Raw genomic sequence first — 13795 nt, 5'->3', positions numbered from 1 at the left:
TATTTCTTGCAGGTTTTTTATATAAAGATGCATAAAAATCCAGGTTAACACTGGAGTCAGTGCACTGGTGCTTTCCACAACACTGATTTTTGTATTAAAAAAAAATATGTTATAAATTTGGTCTGCAAAATATAGAGGAACATATAATAAAAATGCGATAATTCTGTCTCTTAACTGAATTTTATTTTTTTTCTGTCAAAAATTATATTCTGTACTAGTCTAGTACGTCTGGAACTATACATATTAGTTCATCTTATTTTTGGCCAGAAATTACCTAAACCTTGTTTCTCGCAATTGTTTCTCATCATAGGAGAACCAATTCTGTCATTTGAGCTCATGCCACAATTTTTGAGGTTTTGAAAGTTCTTTTTAATGTTTATTATTAAATGTTATAATTTTTTCTTTATTAAAAATATCTATAAAACCAATGTAGGACATGCATTGCAATGCAATACTATGTTACAACTACTTACAAGAGTATTTCCACACCTTATCATTGGTTTTGCTTGATTCTTTCCTATGTTAAAGTGATATGTGAAGTGGTGTATGCGCTATTGCATATTATTTTTTCCACAGTATGCTGATTAAGAAATCTTTTTTTTGGTTGTTTTTGTTTTGTTTTTTTTTTTAAATATCAGGACTGATTTTTTTTTTATGTTTCCAGCTCTCAGACGCTCTTAAAATACTTTTCCATTTAATGATCTCACTCCACATTAGCTAATGTAAAGCAAATTATTTATTCTTTTGTCTCTGAACAGTTTAATATCTTCCTAGAAAATTAAAATAGAATAGTGACAACAGTTGAGCTATTTGCCAGATTTTGTATTTCCAATATTAGAAAGTATTTGGTTTCTGTTTTGTTTTTTTTTTTCCTAAGTATTGCCCAACTTTAGGTTGTCATTACTTCAATTGTCATTTACTTGCATAAGTGCTAATATTACAGTCTTTTTCAGTAATAACAGATAATTCATGGTTTCCATATCATACTTTGCACTAACTTCAGTGGAAGTTGGATTGAGTTCTTAATCACAAGGTGATGCAGAGGATCCCACAAAAAGTAACACAATGTGATACAATCTTATATTCCTTCTTACTTAAAGCTACGCAGGTAACAGTTCACAACTAATTGGTAGAAAAAAGAGCCTAAGAATTGTAGAAAACAATACTAAAAAAGGGATGCTAACAGCTGGATTTGTGAATACAATGTAACAAGAGGAGAACATGTAAGCTAGATATTCACATTTTTTTATAAGCCTGATCCACAGTAACATCTTCTGGCTTTATTAACCGGTGATAATTTTACAGTCACTGGTGTATCATTGAGCTGCTTGTAGCATACCTTTGCTGTTCTACCTGTTCCTGTGCTCTTCAACCCAAATATCTTAATTAGATACTTGTGGTTTTTCTGAGGTGGAGCCTTTTAGTCTAAATAGAGAGTTAATGGAGCAAAACTTCAGTTTCTCACTTCTTAGGTATGCTCACATTTCCTTGCACTTTATTAAATTAGAAGATGGGGAACTAAGATAACATTTGGAATAGTACAGTATACAGGTGCAAGCTGTATTTTGAAATATCTTTCAAAAAAGATAAATATGTCATTTGCCAATTATGTATATTGGTGTTGACTTTGGAAATATTTTATTCTACTTCATATTTTAAGTTCTTCATAATTCTTCATAAAGCTGAAGAGAGAACTGATTCTAGTACCCTTTTAGCTTTCACGCTGTGTGTAATCAACAGTAGATATGTGCTAATTTATTTTATTATAGCTTAAATTCATATTTTGTAAAAGTTTCTGGAGGTTTTACATTGTTTACAATTTAGAGCATATAAATACAAATTTAGAATATTATCTAGGCGGGACCCTTTTATTAAAAGCTAGTATGTTCTGCATTAGCTGAGACAGGTCTCGGCTCAGTATTTTCAGGAGCAGAGGAAATTTTCAAAGCATTGTTTTTGCCTAAGGGATAAGAAGATCTTACTCCCACCAGTTTAAGTTTTGCTACTAGTTAGAATATCTATGTAAGTAAATTATGTATCTGATTTTTTTCACTTGCACAAGGAGTTGCCTTTTTAAGTTTAGCTTCATCTTCCTTCATCACTTTGCACTCAGACCTAAATCAGCACAAAGTGAATTCAGCTCTCAAAAGTAGTGATGTGAGGGCACTGTAGGTTTCCTAATCCCCTCTTCAAATTTTCATCTGGGTGTTAAGGATAAATATACCATTTTGAGTCAATGGCAGACTTTTCATTGACTTTGTTAATGTCTTCATTAAAGGTAGAATAGCATAAATGCTCATTTACCTATGCATCTTTTTTTTTTTTCCCCCTATTTTTTTTTTCACCCAGGCAGTCTCCTAGATGCCAGTTTTCTGGAGCTTTCTGATTTTCAGCCAATTGCTGTTAAAAATACCATAGGGAATTTGAGCTCAATAGTAGTTTTATGTCATCAGAATGCTACCCAAGCTAATATTAATATACAAGTTAGTAGTAGCTGAGTTTCCTGCTTGCAGCTGGGTTTTCTTGTTTCCTGAATCCAAAGAAAGCTACACAAAACAGTAAGCACACTTTGATAACAACTTTACACAGTATTAGATCAATAATTATAAACAATTTATGATTTTACAAGACTGCTTAAGAGCAGAATTTAAACATTTTCAGGCCTAAATATAGGTAATGTAGACATGATAAATGCAAACTCATTTTCAGATAATCGTTGAAGTACCTCCAGTATACTTATCTTTTTAGGCAACTCTTTCTCATCAAGTTATCTTAAAGATTAATTAAAATAGCCATGATTAGCTTTTCTACTACCTTTACATTTGTATATTTATCAATGGTTAAATTACTGCTCACTTATCAAAGAAACCTTTGAGTTTAGAAAACATTGCTGAATTCAAGGGGTTTCTGATGAGCTATAGAGGTTTGCAATTCCATAGTTCCAGATCACAGTGTGAGTTAGCCATTCCTTGATATCTAATTAGTATCTGGGAATATTATAAGCAGTTATTAAGAACAGGAAGCACTTCTTAAATACATTTTTGTTTCTCTGAGATTACTTCAGCTTAAAAAAAAAATGGTCTTTCTTGGTTCATTTGTAGAGTGTTTTTTGTTTCTTATGTAGAAAAAATGCTAAAGGAACATGGAGAACATCAACCTGAAAATGTCCCAACAAAACTTACTAAATAAATAGCAAAAAATGTCAGTTCAAAATGCAGACATTCAAACTCTTTGTCTGAAATTCCTTTTAGAAATGTTTTTGCCTTCCTTTTTCCCCTTTATTTTTTTTCCCTCCACATGAGTAAACAAAAAAGAAAGCCTAACCAGGATTCTTCCCTCCTGCACCCCATGTTTACTCCTCTTGTTAAATTTGCTCTTTGTCTATCCATATATTTGTTCTCATTCTCAGCAGAAAAACCTTTAAGCCTTGAAGACTTGTAAATAAAGGGGTTTTTTTGCTTTTGCTTTGGTGTCAGTTGATTTCTTATCAAAGTGTTTGATTTGCAATTTTTTTCTTGTCGTTTGCAGAAGCCGAAAGCGGTATGCCCTCTTCGTTACCTTTCCTTCCAACCTCAATCCTACCTCCACTCCTTCTAACTTCAGGACTAATTCCTTGCCAAGAACACAGGAAGATAACATCTTTGTCTATCTTTCTCTGTATATACACACACATATATGCATATAGATATATATTCATCTGTCTATGTGTGTGTGTATATATATATATATCTGTGTGTATATTTCTATATGAGCCCCCAATCTCAAAGAGGAGAGAAAATAGCGTTTTGTCTCTCCATTGGTTCTTGTGACTCACGCACTAACTTCTTTGCAGGAAGTACAAAATAAAACAGTAGCTTTGTAGGCTTTCTTTTTTTCATCTTCTCTTTTTTGTGGAGTCATTGGTGTATCGGATTGTTGCATTTTAAAAGCAGACTTCACTGTTAACATCTCCTCGTCTCTTTTCTCATTTGTACTGTTATCGTGACGATGTGTATTTCGTCTTTACCAGCCCTTGTGCTGCCATATTGTCTCCATATTAACACCTTCATCGATGTCCTTCTTTCCCCAGAGTCTTCCTTCAAAACATGTCTTACAATACAGTAGTTAATGTTTTATTGTCTCACCTTCCATTAGCAACAAAGACCTGATTCTTTGCATCACTGGTCCTGTTTTGAGTCCAGTTATTCATAACACAGTACTCATTAAAGCTATAGTACTGTTCCAGTGAAAGTGCCATGGGTAGTCTCTAATATATGCCACATACATTTTGATGACATTTATTAAGCTCATTTATGAAGATGTTACTGAGTGTATTTGTTTCTCAGTTTTGGTTTTAATTTGGGAGAGCATGTTTTTCATTTTGTTTTAGTATACCATGCTGTGAGCCACTCCTTAGTCTATATTCTATCTTGCTGCTATTGGTTTGGATGAAGTAAATGAGGCATGCTCTTCCATATCCTCTTCTCTCCTCAGTTCTCTTACCACTACCAGCTTTGTTTTTCTACCTGCTTATAGAAGTCTGTCTGACTTATACAAGACTGACTGTTTTCATTGTCTAGACATTTCAATTTCCTTCATCATTATACTCCCCAAACTTTAATTTCCATGTCTGTTCTGTTGAGTGTGTTGTATGTGTTGTATTTATTTATTTTTTAGTCTTATTCTCCTGTGGTTTCTGAGTAGATGTGTGAAAAGAGAGGTGGCTTCCTGTCAGTTTGGCATTATTGAGATGATCCAACTGCAGAGAAGTTACTGCAACACTTAGCATCTTCAAGGATATGCAGTTGTTGCACCTCTACTTCGCTTCTTGCTTTAAGTATATATTATCTTGTGGTGAAGGCATGTTACTGCTGGCATGATGAGCAACTTGAAGAAGTGTTGTACCAAGTGAAGTTGCTTGCTCCCAGAATAAAGTATATTGTGCTCCTTCATTGTATTGATAATCAATCACTTCTGGAACCAGAATGAATAATTTGTATTGAATTTATCAGCATCGTTGAACTAGTTTGGACTATGCCCCAATAAAATACCTCATGCATATCCTAGACCATGACTTAGTAGTTTCTATTGTAAAGAACTCCTGGGAGCAACCTTTTATATGCTTGTAGTAATTAAGCTTTAAAATACTGTAGCATGTAATGTGCACTGTGTCTTTTGCCTTGTATTCTTTTTAGTGTCTTACTGGATTTTTCTGTGTAGAGCAATATGGATCTGAATTAATGTCAATGATTGAGCCCAGAAGAAAGAAGCAATACTTATGATTTACATTCAGTGTGAAGCTGGTATGCACGCAATTCCCACTGTGGGATTGTGCACCTACCGTCACACTCCACTTCAAAACATACCCTGAAACAAAAAATATTGTCTCAAACCATTTTTGTAGTTCTAATTCTATAGTTCTGTAAATGACATGATACATTTTAAAAGGCTGTTATGCTAATAGTGGTGGATTTCATCTGGGCATGGCATGAAACAATCAAGTATAATAGCTGAGAGTATTTAAAAATGTGGTAGCTATGTTAGTAATACCACACAGTCGTGTTTAGATAATGTATTAATAGTACTTAAACAATATTATATCTTCCTGATTGCTAGATGATATTGCTACTGTTTCAGTCACATGGGGAATGGTACAGTACATCTACCACAAGGTTTAAAATGGAGTTCTTATTGCTTTTGTAATTTCTTTAGTCAAAATTTTGATGGGTTTTATTAATTTAATTCAACAATTGATCTTTTCTTTTGTTTAGACAAGGATCATGGCAGTTATAAGAGTAGCCATAAATGTGAAAGGAAATATAAATAAAAGAAAAAGGGAGTGTTACTGAATCATACAAGTTTCCTTGATGCAAGGATGAACTGTTCAATTGTTCATTGATAATGGGATTCATATTACCTAACTTTATCCATCTAAATGTTAGATGTCTAGTGTGTTTTCAGTTATCCAGACTTAGTGCATGATTGCAAGACAAGAGAGAGAAAGGTTTTGAAAGCAGCTTCCATTCTAAGTCAGATGAGATGAATCCCACCTTTAGTGCTGTCTAAAATGTAAGCTTGAAAGAACAAATGAGAATAGTACATAACTGAGGCTGCTGACAAGGAAAATTCTTAAATGAATTTTCTGTATCTTCCAGATTTTAGTCTTCACATAGTGCTATTGAAATGTTGTTAGCCTTGCCTATTGTCTGTGCTGTACTTGCTAAGCATTTCCACATGCATTTGTCAGCACAGTTTTAAGACCTTTAAGCAACCTTCCATATTAATAACATCCCTAATTTTTTTTCAGAGAATACAGGCAGTTATACAAATCTGAGAGTCACCTACTGTATAAATGCTATGTCTAGATTAAGAGTTCAAAGTTATGTCCATTTACAACTGAAGTGGTAATGGGAGCCTGCTCAGTTTCAAGCTGTGGAGAGCAAATTGTGAACCCATGCTACTTAGCAAGTGGGCTAGCAGTAAATATGTACAGTGTCATGGTAGTTCAGACTAACTGATAGGTTGTTTCTCCATGTAGTTCAGATAGAAGGTAGTTGAATATTGTTGAAAGCTATGAGATTTTTTTTCATCTCCTACTGAAATTTTTGTATACTGAAAATTTATTAGAAACAATGTTTTATATATTCTAATAACAAGAAAATATAGCAGCTGTCAAACTTTCTAATGCTCTTTCAACCCATGAAATACAACTGGAGTCCAACATGTATGATGCTTGGAAGCAGGAGGCAAATAAAAATTACCCAAGAGCAGAAATGAGTACAAAAAACATTAGTTGGAGAGAATAGTCCTGCCCCAAAGTGTCAGCCCACAGATTGTCCTGCAGTTCAAACCTCCAACTGCCAGGTTCTCCGTCAAATATCTTCAAGTGCAGCAAAACATGGAAGACCTGCAACTAGTAATCAAAACTTTAGCTCACTTAATTATTTAAGGGAAGACATAATATGGTATTCTTTACCTAGGTCACAATATTGTTGGATTGTGCAGCCAACCATCCATGCACTACCAAAAAGGTATTGAGCAATGCTCATGTTCAGGGATAGTTTCAGATAAATATGAATGGATGAACAGATAGTTACATATATCTGTACTTTACTGAAGGTAGCATATATACATAAAACATCAGAAAGATGTAATTGAACAAGTAAGCAAATTGATCAAAATTAACACACTGTCAGAGATATCTATTGCCCACTGGCATATGAAAAAGTCATTATGTCCTATCTTAACTTTTAATTGAATAATCTATTTAAAGAGATCCATAAGCATTTGTCTAGAATTTTTCTAACCACATTTTGGTTTTTCATTTTCTTAAAAACTCTCAAATGTGTACTAATTCCCATTTGTGCTTCTTCTGCTTATATTTCAGTCAGTCTGGAAGCTCAGTTTCAACTGTATAGATACTATTCTTTCTGATTCTTTCCAGAGTTTTAAGTGTTCAATGTCAGGTTGGATGGGGCTTTGAGCAGTCTGTTCTATTGAAAAATATCCCTGATCATGACAGGGCAGTTGAAACTGGACTATCTTTAAAGGCCCCATCCAACCCAAACCATTCAGCAATTCAGTCTGTGATTCCTGAGAGTACAATTGAAATCAAGGGTGATTTTCACATTTTTGTTGTGTGACATTTTCATTGCTCTTAGATGTGTGATCTTATTGAACAAATGAACTAACTTCTGCTAGTTGTCAGGTAACTGTAAAGCAGAGGTTTCCAAACTGCTTTCTGTTCCACAGCTGCTTAGAAGTTGTTGTGTTATAGAGTAATGGAACTGACTTCTAAGTTTATGCTAGTAAAGTACATTAAATTCCTATTAAACACATTAAATCATATTTAATTTACACATATTCAAATTAGATGGCTTTAATTGCTATGTGTTCTAGCTGTTCATGCTTGAAGGAGCAAGCAAGCAAGATGATCTTGAAATGTGACACTTGTCATGAAAAGCATTGTCCTGAGGAGCATATTTCTGGAGCTGGAATTTTTAAGGAAATTATAACTAAAAGTTTTTTTGGCTTACTATAACCTGATTGGTTTCTGAGGTAATCTAAACTAGAAATGTTATAAAATTTGCTCAAAAACTTACAAATTTTTAAAATATGTGGCATTCCTTGATTAATTTCAGTTAAGTTAGGATATTAAAAAGAAAAAAAATGAAATTATGCTTTATGAGAAAAAAAAATTAAAAAATCAGGGGTGTGATTTTCAACAGCATTTTTCCATTGTATGGCACAAAATTCATATGGATTAGCCATATAGATTAATATTAAATTTAAAGCATTTCTGTCTTCTTTTTTTCCTTTTCCTACATCTTCCTTTATCTGCAAAACTCCCTAGCCTTGGAGATACATAAAAATGAGGCATTAGCTGAAACTTTCTCACTCAAAACTCCAGTTTACTTTGCCATGTACTTATCATCTCAACTGTGGGGATATATTTGAATATTTTCGTGAACTGCTTAAACAGATATATGCATTCTCAATATCTGATGGATGCATTATTCTTGGAATGCTCATAAGACTGCTTTATTTTTCTCTGTCCTCTTTGTTCTCTATATTCTATTCTTTTAATTCAAAACATTCCCCTTTCTATACCTATTTGAGTGCTTACCAAAGCATAACTTTAGCTAATGACACTACGTCTCATAAGAAATAATTCAATTGCTGCTTTAATAAGCAGCATATGTAATAAATCCATATAGACCCAGTAGAAATTTCTCGTGATTTTTCTCTGGTTAAATATCAGTGTGTAAACCTAAAGCTTTATGAGCTTTTGCTGTAGTTCTTTTCCAATAGCAGTGATGGGGCAAATTCATTTTTATTCCCAAAAGAAGACTGCTGCTAGGGTCTTACTGCATTAGCTGCCATGACGTCTATATTTTGTGGCTATCACTACATTGTATTTGTGAAAATAAGTATATGTGAATGAAGTATTAGATATCACAAAAATAAAGTCTATTCACTGACCCATCTGAATTGATTTAATGTGTCTCAGAAAACCCTGAGATACAAAATAGTTGTCACAATACAGTACATCCTAAATGGGGTCAGTTACTTCTAATTTAGGATTGTGTTCACTGCCTCTTAAAAGAACTGCTTAATTTGCTCATTATTCTGTCAAATTTTAAATTTGAGGAGGTGGTGAACATTTGCATATCTAGTGATTACCTCAGCTTGTGAAGTTTGGGTTGTTGAGCTTCAGGTAGTATTTTTTTTTACTGTTTTGGGATGGTTTATCTATCTCCAAGAATGGGATGAGGGGAAAAAAGAGGTGAGTCCTTGTAAAGAAGTTCATCTGTTTACACTGAGAAGTTGTAACTTCTGTGGTTAAGCGCAAAGGAAGTATTTTTCTGACAGAGCAGTACCCATTTGTACCTAAGAGAAATAGACAACCCTAACCATATTACAAGTCTTTGCATATTTTAGAAGGAACAGAATAGTTGAAATGAGACTAGCATCTGTAGGAGCTTAACAGCTAAATTCTCAGCATAATGGCAGACGAAGGACTAGCAGACAGTGAAAGGGAAAAGTGGAGACTGAAACATGGATGAAGTTACAGACATGATAGGAAGTTTTGGCAGAAAGACTTTGGAGAGTTAATGGCAGAAGGATTCTCTCCTGGTTCTTGTGAAGTGACTCATCTAGGCTTACATAGGCTGGCAGGCATAAGATGGGCCATTCTCAACTTTTTCTCTGAGTATACTGGTAGAGTGGATGTCTCATCTCCCTTAGTGATGTTAAGGTATCTCTGCAACAGCTAGTAAGTTCTGTGTTGGCTCAAGTGACAACAGTTTGTGTAGGGAACCTGAATTTTCCAACCTGCTTGTGACTTGAATGATTGGTTTCATATGAAGAAATTCTTGTGGGTTTTTTTTTCTTTCGGTTGGTTGGTTTTTTTTCCTGTCTGTTTTGTTCCATTTTAAAACCTGTGAAAATGTATTTTTAAAGTGCAATAGGTAAATGTTTTTGTTGAAAGTGCAACTATTAAGCCCAATAGACTAAGAAAATAAATGCCAGATGTGAAGTTTAGTTGTGCAACTTTCATTCATCACATTTATCTGCGTGCATAATATGGGTGTTATTTACACCATCACGTTTCATTTTTGCAATACTACTTAAGTGAGCTGTTTAGATGAACCTGCTTTCTGTGGTGATGACTTCCATTATCTGTAGTTCTCCACTCCTTTTTGTTGCAAAGCTTGAGACTGAATGAAGGAAAAAGGAAGGATGTCTGGGTAAATGCTTTCTTTTTGTTCCAGCCTCTGCCACAGAATACCTCTGTGAAAATGAGCTAATAATTTAATCCAAACCTTTTACAGATGACCTCTGATTGTTTATTATTTTGGGAACCAGAGGCTGGGCTTTTGGAAGGGCTGAGCATTCTTAATACAAAAGTACCTAGAAGATACGTATGGAGAAGTGCAATGCTAAATACCTGCAAAAAGTCACCTGTAGGCATCCCAAAGTAATAGCTACTATATCTCGTAGTGACTTAACTCTCTCATCTGTAAAATGGGCTAATACTGTATCTTCATTCTTAAAAATAATGTATTTGTGAATCTTTCGTATGCTGTAGTGGTGAACACTGCAGAAAAACACATAAGAAAAATATGATACTGATTTTAAAGAAAGAGAAGCTACATGAAGCCATGCCTGGAGTAATGGCATTAAAACACCAGTGAATTAATTTCCAGACTGTGAGAAAAAATAGTTTGTGGCTATTAGATTAAGAATCATATTATAAAGTCTATATAATGAATTATGTCTGCAATGACCAGCCTTTAAATTCTTAACTCAAGAGCACTTTATTTTGCAGCCCTCATATTCCACTCATAGGGCCTGTGAGCATATATAATCACACAAAACAATTTGCTTATTATAAATGTGTCAGGTATATATTTTTGTCACACTAATTTATTATGTATAGATAATACATAACATCTTGAATATAAGATCTGCTGAGACCCATTTTCTCTCTTAACAATAACATTATAGGTTTTTTTTGCCTTCACATTTTAATAATGTGCATCTCTTCAGAAATGTGCTTTATTTTTATTCATTTTTATATATATGTACTTCCCCAGAATCAATTTTTCCTAAATCCGCAAGTGTTTAAATTGCTGTTAGGCTTTATTTACTTTAAATTGTATATTTGTCATTTTGACTTACTAAGGCTAAGCCTTAATAAAAGGCAAACAAGAGAGAAATTTTGGCAAGCTTTAAGTTTTAGCAAGTCAAAAACTTAGTTGTCTTACACATTAATGAGAATTATCAGAGAATATATTTATATTTGTACCTGTATATTCATTTTAGCTCGGTACTTTGCAAAGTACCTTACCTAAAATCTGTTAAACTATTATGAAAATAAGATATTCGTAGAGAACCATGCAGTACCTCACTTCTTGGAAGCAGTTTATAATTTCAATCATTGAATATAGCTGAGGCTGTTATGTCAGAGTGGTTGGGTTATTTTTGTTCTTCCATGGCTGATGTAAAAATTCTCTATTCATTTTATGTTTTTTCAGCTGTCGTGACTGGTTGTCTTGTACCATTCCCCTTGCGTGTATGTGTGTATTTATTATTTTAAACAATAACATTTTATGTCCATATAGGGGTCCCATTAACATTCTTCTTCACTAGAAATTGGCAAAAGTTTACATCAAAGGGTTTACCTTCATAAATGATATCTTGTATTGTTATTGAGTGGTGGTTGCTGGTTCTTCTCTTTTCACCATAATGTGAATTTTTCACCACTTTGCATGACAGAGCAAGAAAGCTGAAATGCTCAGCTTCATACATCATGTTTCTGAGAGGCTTAGTTATTTTGTATAGTCTATATCTAAAGCAAAACCATAAGAAAACATATGTACACAGTTAAATGATGTGATAATAGGTGAAGACATGCGACTATCTCAAGCTTAAGTTTTTGCATAAAGCATGTAAATCTGTTATTTGATTGGAAATTTCAAGGAAGAATGGCTTAAAATTTCCTTGCAGCCTTTCCTATCTAGTGGGTCCCCTATAAATAAAGCTGTTTTGGAACATTCAGTTAAAAGTAATTTAAATTTATGGTTTTGTTGTTTTTCTTCTTGTTTCATTGAGCAGTATATTAATCAATCCTGGAAACCATGTCAAGATTCAAGAAGGTACTTTAGGATTCTTCATTGCAAGTGATGCCAAAGAAGTAAAAAGGTAATTAATGTATTTTAATTTTTAAATTGAAACATATAGTATTTAATTTCTGGTTTTGTTTATTTGCATGTAAACACCTAATTTTCATTACTATCTGTTTAAAGATTCTCAGGGGGAATTGAGTTGCTACTCTAGTGAAGCAACCATGCGTGCTATCCATTTTCTTAATTACAGCTCTAAATATCAAGGAAATTAAACAATTTTGCAGTGGATATGAAAAGAAATGAAGAAGCTTTTTTTCTCTGGGTCTTTCTAGAGAATATATTGATCTGCCTTCTCTATAATTTTTCTCAGTTGAATTACTTTGAGAGAGGACAGGGATTACAGTTTTGTCCAAGTTTCAGGTTTAGAGTACTTTTTATATACATAGACTTAAGCAAATACTTGATGTGAGCAAACTATTCATTCTCTAACTTCATTAGTAGAATAATATTTATACTTCTGTCATTTTTCTTTACTGGAACTACGTATTCTGTAACAATAAATCAAACTACAACCATGATCTCAACCACTGTAGACAACTTCAGAGGTTCATTGTGCTTGGCTGTGTTAGATTTGTGTTTAATGAAAGGGGGGTTTGTGCTATTCTATTTAGGACCAAATGTGTTTACTCTTTTTTATTAGAATTATAGTATGATAGAAAGGACTGAAAGAACAGTGTGAGAAAATAATTTTTAAAATAAATAATTATTCAATGTCTGTAAGATTAAGGGAATACTTGCAGCTGAGTGCTTCCTTATAATTTGTAATTTTGTTGTACATTATGATATCAAGAATCTGATTTTTACATGTTCTCTTTGAGCTTGATATTTTAACTAAATCCTTTACTTAGCATGATAAAATATTCAGATGATAACTTCTACAATATCCTAAGGTTTTGATAATTAAATTGAAGTGGAAATAATATTTAAGCAATGCATGTTTTCCATGAATATTTGAAGATATTAAAAATGTCAAAACAGTAAAATTGCTGAGAACTATTTTTATTGTAAGAGCTAAGATAGTTTTGGGGTAGGTGAAACATACAGGAAAGCACAGAAGTGCTCCTGAGCTCTCATATTTCTAGCATCATCTTTGGAGTATTTGCAACTAGCATGGCCTCACGTATGCTGCCTTTCAGCACATAGCTATTTTCCTCTCCGGTGCTTTTCTCCAGTTGAATATAGAGAGCTGTCTTCAAAATCCTTTACTGAGATGCTTTTTTTTTTTATTTTTTTTTTTTTTTTTTTTTTTTGTTCCATTTCTAAGACATTTTACACTTTCTATGAAATTGTTTCAGACTGTAAGTAAAAATTACCCAGCATAGCATTTTTAACAGGGAGAACTTCATAGAATCAAGAATTCATTCAATAGAACGGTTTGTGTTGGAAGGGAATGTAAAGATCATTCAGTTCCAACCCCCCTTTTGTAGGCAGGGACACCTTCCTCTAAGACCAGTTTGCTCAAAGCCAGTTAATATGTTTGGAGAAATTTTGTACATCACTGGTCTGGCATGTTTTATCTGATATCAAGCTGAAACAAAATTCCCAGTTCTCTGCTTTTTGCAGAAGGCTTCATTTAGAAACTTGCTGTCTCCCTTAACACATTTCTTAGCTGTTCTGTGCAAAAC

At 33.5% G+C, this 13795-nt stretch overlaps 1 protein-coding gene across 26 annotated transcripts in view; it reads left to right on the top strand.

The window, feature by feature from the left end:
- The window catches only part of KCNMA1 (potassium calcium-activated channel subfamily M alpha 1), a 488118-nt gene that overhangs the window by 368818 nt on the left and 105505 nt on the right, over nucleotides 1-13795 (top strand). For 14 of the 26 annotated variants that reach the window (XM_005152689.3, XM_005152687.3, XM_005152688.2 and 11 more), the window contains exon 17: nucleotides 12100-12186. In XM_005152689.3, the coding sequence (XP_005152746.1) occupies nucleotides 12100-12186 (87 nt within the window). Of the gene's footprint in view, nucleotides 1-3528; nucleotides 3541-12099; nucleotides 12187-13795 lie in introns of all 26 variants that reach the window. The other 12 variants (XM_005152685.3, XM_005152692.2, XM_005152684.3 and 9 more) reach the window with 1 other exon arrangement.

The sequence above is a fragment of the Melopsittacus undulatus genome, chromosome 8 (genome assembly GCF_012275295.1).
Source record: "Melopsittacus undulatus isolate bMelUnd1 chromosome 8, bMelUnd1.mat.Z, whole genome shotgun sequence".
Taxonomy (NCBI): domain Eukaryota; kingdom Metazoa; phylum Chordata; class Aves; order Psittaciformes; family Psittaculidae; genus Melopsittacus; species Melopsittacus undulatus.
This window is presented reverse-complemented; position numbering and strand designations above follow the sequence as displayed.